The sequence below is a fragment of the Acanthochromis polyacanthus genome, chromosome 23 (genome assembly GCF_021347895.1).
Source record: "Acanthochromis polyacanthus isolate Apoly-LR-REF ecotype Palm Island chromosome 23, KAUST_Apoly_ChrSc, whole genome shotgun sequence".
NCBI lineage: Eukaryota > Metazoa > Chordata > Actinopteri > Pomacentridae > Acanthochromis > Acanthochromis polyacanthus.
The window spans coordinates 1,728,126-1,744,052 of NC_067135.1; the positions used below are offsets into that span (position 1 = coordinate 1,728,126).

The window sequence follows — 15,927 nt, forward strand, 5'->3', positions numbered from 1 at the left end:
TTGTCGTTTGTCTTGTTTTATTGTCTCATTTGTGTCATTTTGTGTCTCCTTTTTGTAGTTATTTTTTTATCATTTTGGTCTCATTTTTGCCATTCTCTGTAATCTTGATTTCTCTTGTTTTTGGCATTTCTTGTCTCGGTTTGTTGCCCTTTTACGTCTTGTTTGTGTCCGTTTTTGTCATTTTGTATGTTGTTTTGTTGTCATTTTTTTTCTCTTTTTTGTTGTTTATTTTTGCCATTCTGTCTCCATTTTGTTGTTTTTTCTCATTTTTTGTTTTACTTTTTGACAATTTGTCTCTCCTTTTTGTTATTTTTGTCTCATTTTAGCCATTTTGTGTGACCTTTGTGTCTCATTTTTGTCATTTCGCGTCTCTTTTTTTTTGTCATTTTGCGTGCGATTCATTAGCGTCACACACCAGCAGTAACAGATGCACACACACACACCCAGCAGTAATCACAACTCGCTTCATCATCTGGAGGTTTTAGTGGATAAATGAGTTTAGAACCGCAGCGCGAACGCTAACAGAGCGCTAACAGAGCGCTGCGTTCAGGTGGCGGCAGGATGATGAAGGAGCTCAGAGAGAATAAAAGCAGCGGATGAGGAAGTTCATGACAACGCATTAATACAGAAACACAAACATGGAACCTCCACCTAGACGTCTGCATTCCAGCCGGATGAAGCAACGACATCAAACAGGCAGAAAATGAAGCTAAAGAAGGTGGAACTGGGAGGAAAGCAGCCAAAGGGCAGCAGGAAGGAAAAAAATGATGCTGGACACAACTTTTCTACACTTTATGAACACAAAAATAGAAACTAAAACCAGTTAAATCCCAATAAAACAACACAATGAACCCTGATGTGACTTTAAGGTGATTAATAAGAAGCAGCAGGAATTTCCTTCCAGCGCTGCATGTTTAATTACCTTCATTAATCACAGAAAGACACACACAACACACCCACAAAACCACACAAACACACACAACACACCCACTAAACACCCACAAAACCACACAAACACACACAACACACCAACCAAACACCCAGAACACACAAACACGTCGGGATTTGTGTAAAAACGCATCAGCATCCAGAATCCGTTCTTTTACAGTTCGAATTGCACAAATATTTGAGACAAAGTCATGAAAACTTAAAATTAAGAACTTTAATTTCAAAGCACATCATTTCTAAAAACGAGACACAAAAAACACAGAATGACAAAAACGAGACAAAAAAAGACAAAAACGACTCATCACTTTTAGTTTTCGTCTTATTTTGCCATTTTAGGTCTCCTTCTTGTTGGTTTTGTCTTTTTTGTCTCCATTTCGCCATTCTGTGTCTCCTTTTCACAGATTTTGTTTCTTTTTCACCATCTTGTGTGACCTTAGTCGGTCATTTTTGTTGCTTTTGTCATTTTGTACATTTTTGATGGACTTTTTCCATCATTTCAATGGTGTAAATCTGGATCCACCTTTGTGCGCTTCAAGGACCCAACACTCTGAAAATGTTCATAGTATGAAGGTAAAACTCCCTCCACGAAAAGTCCTGTCTTTACCTCTCCTAATTTATTTATTTTTTTACCGGTTTGTAGATCAGACATGAAAGAATGAAAGCAGCACATTAACAAACCAGTAAAGACTGAACTCCAGTTTTCCTATCAGCGGAATAATCCTCAGGATCTTCCAAATATGTGTGGAAAAGTTCAGAAAGGAAAATAACTTAGAGGCAATAATGGACACATTAGCCTAAACGGTGATAATGGAGACGTTAATTTAGTTCTAGTGGCAGCTGGTTTCCTCTCAGAGCTCCACAGCCTGCACATTATCTAGTAGAACTAAGCTGGGATTTAATACACAACTAGAACCAGGACAGACCATAATACAACACAACCACACAGACTAGAGACTGACTAAGACAGTTCGTCAGGGCTGATGCTGATTATTGGTAATAAACACACAACTGATATTTGGAACAGAACATCCAAAATAACTTAAAGCGTGTCCTAAATGACTGAAATGTGTCCCAAATGATTTGAAACTTGTCCAACATGACTGAATATTGTCCAAAATAACGGGAAATGTGTCCAAAATCAAACAAAAATGGTCAATATGGCTCAAATAAAGTCCAAAATAACTTGAAAATGTCCTAAAAGACATAAAAATTGTAAACTGACTTGAAAGTTTCCAAAATGACTCAAAGATGTCCAAAATTGATTCAAAAAATTATTCAGAATTGACTCTAAATAATTTTAAACATCCAACATGACAAGAGAAGAGTCTTAAATGATTAAAAAATGACTTAAAATGACGACAATCAAATATGTAGTTACAGTGACACCGTGCCGCTGTCTCTCAATGATACAGAAATCGTTAACAAATCTCCATATTTGTTCAAAATGGTTAGAAATCTGTCAAAAAATCCTCTTTTCCTGTTCACAGTCTGTCCAAAATTAGTTAATGGTCTAGGATGGCTTAGAAGGGTGAAAAAAAATGACTAAAAATGTCTTCAAACTATTAAAATTTCTTTAAAAAGTAGAGAACGAAACGACAAAGCGGGACACAAAATGACAACAACGAGACAGAAAATGACAAAAACCAAGACAGAAATCTTAACAAATCCATGGATCCAGACTAAAAGCTGCATCACTGCAAAAATCTAATCACTTGGTCCAACACACCACCACAGGTAGGTCTGCAAAGAAGAACAGATCTGGACTTCAATATCAACAACTGGGAACAATTAGACCAAACCGGAGGAAGGAAGCGTGAAAAATGAAGCGAGGAAAGGAAAAGTGAAGCAGCTGAGGACAGGAGGAGAAACAAAAGGGAAGAAAAAACACAGAGGAAAGGAAAGAAAGGTGAGAAACAGGTGAGGAAACAAAGGAAAGTCCAGGTGAAGTGTCTCCTCCATGCTTTACTTCTAAACTCTTCCTTCCATTCTTCATCAGAGCTCATTAAAAGCTCTTGAGCCGCTGAACAAACAGACAGAAAGCAGGAAAGAGGAGGAAGTTCAGACAGACGACATGAAGGAGGGATTCAGTGATCAGAGGAATGAAAAGAGGAAGAACAGGAATGTAGACAGAGGAAACAGAGGTAAAATATGCTGATTAAAACCAACATTTAGACACATTTGCACATTTACAGTGAGGAAACAACAAAGAGTTATAACTACAACCAGCTTTAAAGCCTCTTTCAGTCGGAATTTAGTTAAAGAAGCTAAACCTGCTGTGAACAACAACAGATGTGACATGACCTCAAGGAGACCCAAGACGAACAATAATAGACACAACATGAAAAAACGAGACACAGAAGACCACAAGGACATGTAAAAACTAAGTCTGACAATGAAGAGAAGATAAACAGCCAAAATGAGACAAAAAGTTCAAAAACATGTCAAAGTGACAGAGTGGCTACAAAGACGGACGTAATGACCAAAAATGACCACAAATATGGACAAAAAAATGACTGAAACAACCATAAAGAGATGCAAAATAAACAAAAAACGACCAAAGAGACAAGAAATGGCACAGACAGTAGCAACAAACAGACGACAAGGACCAAAAATGACCACAAAGAGAAGAAAAAATGATTGAAATAACCAGAAAGAGATGCACCAATCTGCTGGTTTATCTTCGACTCTTCTGGACTCCTACTGTCAGGCATGGAGGTGGCAGTATCATTATAATGTCTATTTAACTGATTGAAGTCTGAGACATAAAGACAACAAAACTGCACCAGAACTGAGTGACTTCTACTGGTGGTTTCCTACGATCATCTAAGAGTTTGTTCCTGAAGATGATGGTTCTCCACCGTCCTTCAGGTTCTAATGATGCGTTGGACGGTTCTAAACCTGATTTTAGTCGTTTCATCTCCTCCGTTGTTTGCTTTGTTGATGCAGGCCAATGATTTGACCCTTCTGAGACAGATTAACATCTTTTCCATGACCACAGGAGATGTCTTCCAACATTTAAGAAATGAGAATCAGCGAGGGTTAAAGAAGTAGTTGTCATCACTGCAGCAATTACCCAATGGAAGGATCTTATCTCGTACTAATATCACAACATCAAGTTGATGCCAACAGCCATATCATGTCAACCCAAAACAGCAAACTGTTAGTGATTATTAACTTAATCTAGAAGGTTTAAACAGGTTGAATAATGAATCCAGCTCACTTCAAAGGACTCTCAGAGTCTTTTAGGGATGTGGTTTCATACTTGAACTCTTTTATTGTGGAGGTAAATTAAACTTCCTGTGTGGCAGACCAGGTCAAATAAACCCAATAAATGATCCTGCTTAAGATCGTGTTCACACCGGATTTAATCAAAACGTTTGACTCACAACATTCAAAAGTCTGCAGGCAAATGAGTGAGAACAAGCAGAACCTCAGAGCAGCTAAAGGCCGAAGTCAGAGGACGGCATGACGCCTGATTCACGGCTGCTGGAAGCGATTGGACACGGTGGATAGGATGCTCTCCGTCCATCCAGAACCCCGTCAGTCAAAGCAGCAGCCGGCCGGGCCAGCCAGGAGTCAGGAGGCAGAAAACGCTGGCCGGCAACACCTGACGTCTAAATGAGGATCGACTGAACGTTGAGGAGAATCTGAAGCCTACAGGTGCTTATTGGTGATTGATGGTCTGGATAACGACTGGGAATGGGAATCTACTTATGCGGTCCAGTGGAACAATCCCAGATTTGTGCGTTATGGCAGGTGTTTGTTCACGTCACTCAGGAAACACCACAAAAATGAAGCCTGGACTCGAGCTGTGGCTGCATTTTACGTTGAGCGGAACACAAAGAATCAGCTTCACTTGAAGGACTTCAAACCACAGCTGGTCTGACTGACATCAGGCCTGGAAACACAGTGGTAAACACATTCGTTCACTGGTTCTTTCATTAGTTCTACCATTACGTGAGCTGAACATCAAACTGTTAGAGATGCATCAAACCACTGCTGGGTTCTGTCAAATATTTAGAATTTTTCTATTTTCACCCTCAAAAGACCTGTGAAGCCACTTTAAGGGTTGAATATCTCCAGAAATAGAATTCCCACAGACATTTAATTTGGCGAGGACACAGACAGAATAGTTTCCAGCAGATCAGAATGATTTAATGGATCCAGCAGAGGACCAATCTTTCATTACTGGTCATTAGAAATGGAAAAAGGGCAAAAATGGACGTATCCATTCCTCCTAAAATCCAGTCTTTGGTCGACATTTCTCCAACTTTAGAGGCTCTAACATCACTAGAATCTGAGGAGTGGAAAGTTTGACCAGACAAGGTTCCAGTTTTTAGATATTTAGGCCTAAAAATTTTCCAAAATGACTTCAAACTCAGCCCAAATTGTTTTAAAAAATCCCCCAAAATGACAACAAAGACTAATTATTGGACCTTAAAATGGTAAAAGTGCAAAATGTTCAATCAGGTTGGTATCAAGTTTTTGTAAATAATTTGAAGATAACTAACAATTAAATAGTTTCAAAGTTAGAAAAACTACTTTAAGTTATTTCTGATGTTTTACACACAAATAAAAGATTCACACCACCCTATTCACAGCTTATTAACTCAACCAGGAATGACGAGGGTGGGTGGGTCCATCCATAAGAACACAATCCATTTAAATAAGGTTTACAGGGAGTCCATGTTTGTAGTTCTTTAGTGATTTCCCTCCTGGTTGGTCCAAACATTAAACACTGATTCAAACAAACGTGCATCACTCTGTGCATCGACATGCTGGTAGTTTAAGGGTTAACGGGTCAGTCAGGGCTCACAACATCCCAGATACTCACCGGTAGGGTGGCGTGTTCTACGGGGGTTCCCTACGGCACAAACACACCAGGACATTCAGAAACACTGAGGCTCTTGTCTTATTACAGCTGAAGGAAACTCAAAGAGCATAATGGCTGCAGGGAAATAAACCTGCTCAATCAGACCAGGACAGCAGCAGCTTTTTCCACCTCGGACCCTGGAGATGAAGCCGATCTGAACTCATCTGGAGCTCCACAGTTTCCTCTCTAATTTACACATGATCACTTTCACTCCTGAGGCCTTCTCTGGTCCTTAAATATGAGCTCCATTCGATTATTAGCCGCTGGACGACAACACTGAAATGTGAGCCTGCTGAGTTTTATAACTCCACGTCTGCTTCCAACTAGAACATCTAGAGCAGCTCCAAAGCACCGACACACTCACATATTAAATATACACTACCAAAGGTTTGGGGTCATCCAGATAATTCCATGTTTCCGATTAACTTTTATCCATGTGCTAACAGAACTATACAAGGGTTTTCTGATCATCAATGAGCCTTTCAGCACCATTAGCTAACACAATGTAGCATTAGAACACGACTAAAACGACAAAAACAAACCACAAAGACAAAAATAAGTCCCAACATAACAACAATAAGCCACAAATGGATAAAATGAGTGAAAAAATGAAGACAAAAGAGAAACAAAAAACAAAAACAAGCAAAAGACAAAAACAAAGACATAAAATAACAAGAATGAAGACAAACCAGAAACCAAACAACAAATATAAGAAACAAAAAGACAAAAAAAACCACAAAATGACAAAAAAGAGACACAAAATGACAAAAATGAAACACAAAAAGAAAAAAAATGAGACACAAAATGAAAAAAACGACACACAAAAGGACAAAAACAAGATATAAAAAGGGATAAAACAAAACAAGCAGGTAAAAAATATAGGGACACGTTTAATTAAAAAAAGGTTTAAATGTTTATTTCTAATCAGAATGTTTTTCACTGATTCTTTTCTGCTGTAAATCTGTTCATTTTGGGTGGACAGAGTGTTCTAATATTAGTAATCTGTCAAATATGTAAGACTTTTACATGAAGTGCACGTACAAACTCATGTAATTTTCAGTTCCATTTTTGTGCCATTTTGGACCAAATGTTGAGTTATTTTTTACGAGTTTGAGTCATCTAAAAACTTCTGAGTTATTCCAGACAAATCTCAAGTCATTTCTGATTAATTTTGAAGGTTTGGGGCCGTTTTGACACTTTTAAAGAAAAATCAGCAAAAAAAACACCCAGAAGCTGCTGCTTAGTACTTAAAAGTTGATTCATCATCTAATTTCTATTTAAAATCATTTCTGATCATGTTAAAGCCACCAAAGAATAAAAAAATGCATCAAACATGAGTGGCATCACAAACAGCTTCTACTATGACTAACCTTTAACATTAGCTTTCATTTCTGATGGACTCTGTGGGGTGTGAAATCGTTCCAGCGTGGAGCTGTGAGTAATGTGATTACAGGACCTCTAGAAGCTGCTGCTGCTCACCTGAGCAGCTTTAATCAGCTTAGAGGATCACGGTAACGAGCTAAAGCTGCCCTGTGAGGAGTCATGGAGGGAGCAACGACACGTTCAGACCGTCTAAACACAACCAGGTACGAACACAACCAACAAACACACAACGGTTCATTACGACTCATTTAACGAGCTTCTTTATCGCTAAAATCACAACATTTATCCGAGGAAAAACCTGCAAAAGCAGAAGAAAACGGTCTGATTTTTAAACTTTTCCACAATCATTGAACTCGTGTTGAGAGATTTGAGGTTTTTTTGTGGGAGAAAAAGCAAAATCTAAGCAGAGAATTTGGAGATTTCATCAAAATCACTTTATTCTACATTTTAAAAATAAATAAACAGTTTGAGGAAAAAACATTACAAGAAAAACAAAAAATTCTGAGCTAATGACTCAACTACAGAAAAGTGAAAAAAAATTCAGGAAGTTCTGGATGAAAATAAACCTCTTTTAAAACGGCATAAACGAGCTAGAAAATGACATAAATAAGACATAAAACAACTTAAACAAGACACAAAATGACAAAAACGATAGAAAACGACATAAATAAGACATAAAATGACATAAATGAGACATAAAATGACAAAAACGATAGAAAACGACATAAATAAGACATAATACAACAAACAAGATAGAAAACTACATAAATAAGACAAAAAATGACATAAACAAGACATAAAATGACATAAATGAGACATAAAATGACAAAAACAATAGAAAACGACATAAATAAGACATAAAATGACATAAATGAGACATAAAATGACAAAAACGATAGAAAACAACATGAATAAGACATAATACAACAAACAAGATAGAAAACTACATAAATAAGACAAAAAATGACATAAACAAGACACAAAACAAGAAGAACGACACGGAAGATGACAGAAACCTCCTAAACATATTCACTTCTCTTTTTTTCTCTGAAGGTCTCAGGTTTCCAGGTGAAGCATCTCCTACAAACATTGCACATATAAATCTGATTTTTCTTGTACGGTGTGTTTTTACTCACTGGCAGGTTGGTGAAGACGCTGAAGGTGCTCTTCAGAAAGGCGATCAGGTCGATCAGGTAGTCGCTGGCCGTTAAAGCTCCGCCCCCTTGAACCGCCGCCATCCAGTCGTAGTCGGCCAGCTGCAGGAACTGGTCGATCTTAGCGTTCAGACTGGTGTAGATCTCAGCCTCAGCAGCGTGACGGGCGTCCTGGAGGAAAGCAGACGGTCAGGAGGTTGATTTAAACGTTTACAAGGACAGAGAAGACGTAAAGAAGCAGACTGGAGGTTCTACCTTGAAGGTGGACGTTCCGTACAGTTTGGTGGCGTTCACCGTATCCGGAGGAACGTTGGTGATGTTGGAGATGAACTCCTCCAGGAAGTGGCAGCTCTGCTCCAGGTGGGTGGTGTTGATGATCACCTGCACCAGCTGGACAGAAATAAAACACTAAATACACCTTCAGAGGCCTGAGATTTACAATAAATGTATAAAATTAATGGATTTACCTCAGAAAAAGGTAAAAATAACAAGTATGATTAAAATTAGAGAAACAAAAAGTGAATTTTAGATTATATGAGATGTAATATGAGTTTCTACATTTAACTTTCTGTGGAAATCTTTTTAAAAATGGGTTAAGAAAGTGAAACAAAAGGGGAAAATGTCGTATTTTTACAGTGTACTGTTTGATGTCTATAAACATAAATCATACATTTTTATCTGAACTTGTTTAATAATAATTTTCCATCTTAGTATTCCACAGTGTTCCCATTAAAAGAATGATGTTTGGTCTCTGGGATGGAAACAAACAGCAGAGTTAGTGGAAAACCTTCAATCATTGGTTGAAGTGAGGAAATGTGTGTTTTTGTCAGAGTAAATGAGCTGGAAATGCAAACAGCGTTCATATCATTAAACGATGGTTTTGTGTTAGCGTTCTGTGATGTTATTACTAATAAGCGGTGTTACCTCTGCCAGGCCCACGTTCTTCTTCTTGATGCCGTACTGCAGACAGTGGCTCAGAGTTCTGGTCAGCAGCAGATTAGTCGACTTACGGATCATATCGTCCACCTCTGTGGAACTAAACACACATATACATGTAAATATATGGATTACTGTCTTTACTCTGGAGCTGCAGTCTTTCAGGGCTCCAACATGGTAATGTCCTTATTACAAACGCAGACATTCACAGACTGACAAATTCATTTAAACGGTTTTTACTGGAGCTCAGAGCAGCAGCTCTGATTTAAATCTGTCCAAGACAACTCAGAAATCATCTAAAATGACTCACACTTGTTCAAAATGACTTAAAATTGTTTAAAGCTTCAAACATCACTATTTTTTAAATTACTCAAAAATAGGTTAAAATTAATTCAAACCTGCTCAAAATGACTCAAACTGCTTAAAGTGACTAACTAGTCTGAACTGACTCAAAAATCCTTTAAAATGGCTCAAATTAGTCAGAAATGACCCAAAAACTGCTTAAAATGTCTCAAACTTGTGCCCAAAATGACTCAAAAGTCGTTTAAAATGGCTGAAACTTGTCCAATACAACTCAAAAAGTGTTTAAATGACCCAAAAAAGTTTTTAAAATAACTCAAACCTGTAAAGAACTACTCAACTGTTTATAAAATCACTGAAATTAGTCAGAAATGACTCAAAAACTGCTTAAAATGTCCTAAATTGGTCCAAACTTGTATTTCTTGTTCAGAAGCAGCAGCAGAGGATCGGTGGCTGTTCAGGACTGATTCCTTCCATTTCTTGCTGCTGGTCTGAGCTCCAGTTAAAACAGTTTAAGTGAATTTCTCTCCATTTGGAAACAGCCTAAATGTCAGCCAAGTCCAGTGAGTACATCACCATGTTAGAGCTGTCAGCATCATTAAAGCTCTGCAGGAACTCCAACTGAACTGGACATATTCAAACATGTTTACCTGGAATTACAGCACATGTGCAGCCAACCAGGTGAAAAGAAAACTGAAATAAACTTCCTATTAACCCTCTAAACTCCAAGCAGCTGTTTCTGACTCCTTTTCACTGCATGATGAAGTCCTGCACCTCTATGGAAACAACCATGAAGAAGAAGAGAACTCAGAAATGTTATCATGATGAATGAAATGAAATCAGACTGAGAAGTCTGGAATTCAATGAAAGATATAAACGTTTCCAAAATAACTCTAAAACTGTCCAAAGTTTGTCAAAAATACTCTCAACCTGTTGTCCAAAAAATCAGACCTGTACAAAAAGAATAGAATACAACTGAAAAACTGCTTAAAATGACTCAAATTTTTGTCAAAAATGAATTAAAAATTGCTTTGGATAGATGGATGGATGGATGGATGGATGGATGGATAGACAGATGGATGGATGGATGGATGGATGGATGGATGGATGGATGGATAGATGGATGGATAGATGGATGGATGGATGGATTGACGGATGGATGGATGGACGGATGGATAGACGGATGGATGGATGGATGGATGGATGGATAGATAGAAACTTTATTAATGCCACAGCGGGGAAATTTACAGACCAGAGGAAATTAACAGGACTCAAACGTCTCTAAAATAACTCTTAATTGTCCAAAGTTTGTCAAAAATACTCTCGACCTGTTGTCCAAAAAAAATCAAACGTGTACAAAACAACTTAAACTCGTCCAATAGGAGTCAAAAATCATTTAAAAAGACTCAGATTTGCCCAGATTGATTAAAATCAGCCCAATACGACTCAAAAACTGCTTAAATGACTCACACATGTCCAAAATGACTTGAAAATGGTTTAAAATGACTCAAACTTCAGTCCAAAATGACTGTAAACCTGTGCAAAATGACTCAGACTGTTGGGCTGAATCACAGGACATGGGACTGAAAACTACACTTCCCAGAATGCACCAGTAGCAGGAAAGAGGTGCTGATCAGTGATCAGAAACACCTGGGAAGGACTGAGAGAGCTCAGTCATTCAAAGAACCTTCAAAGGAGGAAGTAGTAAGGAAAAGAACAAAGGAGATCCAGTCCACCCATGGATTCAGTCCAAAGACGCCAACGGTTGGAGAAATGTTTGTTTGCTCTCATGGGGTTTAAAATCCTTCTTGATATGGTCTAGTCTATGTTAACTGCTGTTGTATTGATGAATGATGGCATTTAATTTTATGTTAAGAGTTTGAATTATGTTTCATTTTGAGTTTAAAGTAAAAAATAGAATGTTATGTTAAATTTCTTTACTAAAATGTTGATTTTTGTTCTGTCTTAAAAGGCTTACAACCTATTGCTACTGAAATACTGTGACCAACCAACTAAAAGGAAAATAAAAAGTCTAGTTGAATCCTGAACTGAGTTGTCCTCGTGTCCTTTGAACTGAAAGAGGTGGACTTGACACAGACTGGTCCAATACGACGAACACACGGTTTAAAAACACGTCTTTATCTGTGTGATTCCTGCAGCAGAAACATCCCAAACATCACACTCTGATTCAGACCCACAGCTGGAATCCCAAACTCACTGCCGCTTCCAAAAAAGCACAGGAATCCGAAAAACGTTCCGACCGTTCGGAGCGGGAGGGAAAGAATTCCTGCAGAAGTGCAGAGTCCACAGAAACCCAACGAGTGGCAAAAAGTCAAAGGAACAGAACCCAGATCAGATTCAGTCAGAGAGAAGCCAAACGTCTCTGGTGTTTACAGCTCTACCAGGAGAAGACGACGTTTCCTAAAAATACACAAACGGTGACAACAGGTATGGATCTACTGGAGCACAGACATTATCTGTTAAAGCAGGGAAACGGTCCTCAGAGCAGCTGTGCCACCAGTTTACTAGAGCTTTACATGATGTTCCTCTAATGGCTCCGTAGCACGACTTTCTACACAGTTTATCAAACTAAATGTCTCTGAACTCCTGATGCGACTCAAACCAGCAGGAAAACGACTTTAATGAAGAGTCAGTGCACGTAAAATAAACCAAATCTGACTAAAATGTCCCCCTGAGCCTCCTCAGAATCAGCTGGTTCTTCATCTACGGTAACTTTATTTAATGAGGCAAAGTTCTACCTTCATGCTATGGATATTTTCAGGGCTTCAGACCCTTGAGGTTCATAGAAGTGGGTCCAGATTTACACTGATGAAGTGATGAGGCTCAGAAATGATGGAAAAAGTCAATTTTTAACAAAAATGTATACCAAAATGACTTGTATTTCAAAAATGACTCAAACTTGTCCAAGATGACTGAAAAACTGTTTAAAATGACTTAAATTCATCAAAAAGGAATCAGTACCTGTAAAAAAAAAAAAAAAGCTGAAAATGACCATATTTATTTTATAAAATTAAAATTTCAGATACTAGACAAATGAAATGCCTCCAGTTTGTAATTTGTCCTGTTTTCGCCGTCCCTCAGCAGCAGTACGTCTCTCCTGCAGTTATTTGTACTATTTGCTGCTGAGTGACGCTGACATGTGATTGTGGATCCGTTGGTTTCCTTCCATCCAGACTCTGCTGCTGTTCCTCAGAAACACTCGGCTTCATGTTCACCACCGTGGGCATCCTTCAGCAGCAAACCTCTGGCTCTGGTCCCAGATGTTCCACCCACAGAGCTCCAGGCCAATATCACCTCATCTGCTTTTCCTCCAGAAACATCTCAGAGCTGCTCGGCCTTCATCGCTGCCAAACCAACGCTCAGGTCCTCGTCAAACCCAGAATTACGTCTTCGCTTCGCGTAGCCAAACAGACGACCGGGCAGCAAATCATGTTTGGACATAAATTCTCTTTGGTTCCAATTTTAAAGCAGAAACAACCACTTTATATGAACTTTATGGACTGACTTAGAGACGTATTCTGAGACAGAACGCTTCATTATTGTTGAAGCTCAGATGTATAATGTCAGACGTGTTGCTAATAAAGCACCTCTATCAATATACGACCATTAGAACATGATTTTTTTCCACAGAGTGAATTGTGTCTATCAGATGATCCTGGTGTCTTCTGTGTGTAAAAATGCTCCTTTCATCATCTACAACTTGTTCTGACCAACCACCTATCACACATGCTGATATGAGCCTTAAAGTTTACCCACAATGCACTGCATAAAACACTAAAACCTGTCCAAACATGTCAAATTCCTCAATTTGTCTAACACAAGACTTCTCAAAAATTAACTCCAAATTTGTCTAAAAATAAAGAGAAATCTTCAAGAAAATGCACGTGTTGCTAAATTATCAGAAAACAGAAACACATGCAGGATACCAGTGATTGTTTCTAGGACTCTGTCATTAAACTGCTGCAGTTTTACTGTTCAAACTACCAAACATCCCATAATACTGATGCTCAGAGTTGGATATAGAAACACAAACAGACACAAATCAGATTTATTCTTCAGACTGTGACACCTGGAGTGGATGTAAAACTGATCTGGATGCAGTTTTCTGCAGTATTAGGCTGAATGTGTGTTTATAAAATCATCTAACCGTATTTTCAGGTAATTTGATTGTTCCTACGCATGTAAATATCCTTTATCACACATTAAAAAGCTAAAAATAAATACATATAAAGTAAAATCGGGGCTACAAACTGTACTGCAGCCACAGAAAGCTACAGCAGTTTTATAAAATGGACATTTTCTCCTACTTAGTAGTTTTTTGGCCCTTAGCTGATGGAATATTAAATTAAATTAAATTAAAAATTGACAAAGATTAGTTAAAATTCACCCAAACAAACTTAAAAATGATCCAGAACAATTTGAAGGTGGTCTAAAATGACATTAAATTTGATCAAAAAGACACAAAACTGTCAAAAATTGTTAAAATTGGTTGAAAATGGCTCAGAATATTTCAAAAATGACTCAAAACTGTCAAAGTTTAGTTTGAAAATGATGCAATAAAATGTCCAAATGACCTCAAAATACCAATATCTGGTGTTCAGACAGACACCTGGATGGGTTTAAACTGATCTGGTGTCAGCTTTTACCAGAACTCAGGTGTGTTTCTCCTCTTAAATGTCATGGTTCTATCTGCTGCACTGATGAGGTTTCCAATCATTTCTGAGGCTCAGAACTTCATCTGGACCCTCCTCTCTGGAACTCTAAAGATGATGACAGTATGAAGGTAAAGCTTAAAGACACTCTTTGGTTGTTTCCATCCTGACTTCAGGTCTTTTCTCATCAGTTCTGGCTCCACAAAGACACAAACTTCAGCTTCAGTTCCACGTTGTATGGAGGTTAAACAGTAACACACACTTCCTGCAGTTCTGTGGGAACGTCTGAATGTTTCGTCCTGTTCCTCAGTGACTTTTTGTTTCCTGTACGTGTTTCTGTCTTTTGTGGCAGCGTCTGTATCTCTGTTTATGTGTGCTCATGTGTACCAGCCGGTTCTCCATGGGGGCTGGGAATCACCGAGGTACCGATGATCCGTGACCGCCGGAAGAAAAGGAGACGCAGGAGGAGGAGTGATTGGAAAAAAACGTTTAAAGGGGAGTGAAAACAAAGACAAGAGTCATTTCATTGAAAAAATCTGAACCCACGTCAGCTGATTCTTCATCTACACTCTAAAGGGACTTAAAATATGTCCAAGATTAAATGAAAACCATCCAGAATTACTCAAAAAATGGTTCAATGAAGTTCTCAAAGCCGCTATAAAACACACCAAAGGAAATGAGGAACCAAGAAGAAGAAGATGGACTCTCTGTGGATCATACAACCCTTTTAAGATTTACACATCTGATGAAAATAGGGTCAAATGTGTCCAGAATGACATAATTCATTCATAATGACTTATAATTTGACTATAGTGATTCTATATTTGTCTAGAAAGGTGGATTTATTTCCAAAATGACATAAAATTTGCCTGAAATCTCTCAAAATCAGAGCAGAATGGCCAAAAAAAAAAAAGTTGAAATGACTCCAAAACTCATTTGCAATTAGTCAAAAATTGTCTAAGACACCTCAAACTAAAGCCTGCAGACCTTTAACATCCACTCAGAGACAGCTTTATGACACACTGGAGGAAATGAGGAAAGAAGATGAATGTTTGGGTTTCTTTGGGTTGTGTTAACGCTCCAGCTGACAAAAAAAAGCCCAGAATCCCTCCAGATTTGTCCAGAATTCCTTGAATTGGCTCCGAATGACTCAAACATAACTGTAGATGTACTCCAGAGGTCATGGAGGTCTTTCTGAGGACTGTTTCTCTGATTTTCTCTCCAGTTTGAGTGAATTCTGAACTGATCAAACCACTACCTCCAGATGTTTTCCTCTCCGGTGTCTCCAGGACCAGACAGCACTAATCGCTCTCCTCAATCAGAGTAATGACTCCGCTATTTGACCTGGCTTGATTTCTACGGTCTCGATATCTGGTTACCGCGGCGACACGCCTTCCTGCCCAATCCGGAAACAAAACCGGACGATGGAGCAGGACTCCGGTCATCGATCCCTCTGACCTCCGACCTCCGCCTCAGATACCACGGCTGATCTGGAGGAGGAAGCTTCATGTGCATGTTGGCGTGCAGTTTCTGCTTCATGTGTCCAAAACTGTTTTTTCTTTCAATTAGAAGTTAACCAAAACTAAAAAAGGAGAATATTTTGAAGGCTAAAAAGTGTAGGTTTAATAAAATCTCTTTTATGTTGGGTTTTAAAAAGAAG

The 15,927-nt window shown here is 38.4% G+C and overlaps 1 protein-coding gene across 1 annotated transcript in view; it reads right to left on the reverse strand.

Moving 5' to 3' along the window:
* The window catches only part of exoc6b (exocyst complex component 6B), a 97,538-nt gene that overhangs the window by 39,180 nt on the left and 42,431 nt on the right, over window positions 1–15,927 (reverse strand). Inside the window, exons 16-18 of the mRNA XM_051944072.1 lie at window positions 9,283–9,394; window positions 8,614–8,748; window positions 8,341–8,529 (exon numbers count right to left, since the gene is read on the reverse strand). Coding sequence (XP_051800032.1) covers window positions 8,341–8,529; window positions 8,614–8,748; window positions 9,283–9,394 — 436 coding nt within the window. The remainder of the gene's footprint in view (window positions 1–8,340; window positions 8,530–8,613; window positions 8,749–9,282; window positions 9,395–15,927) is intronic.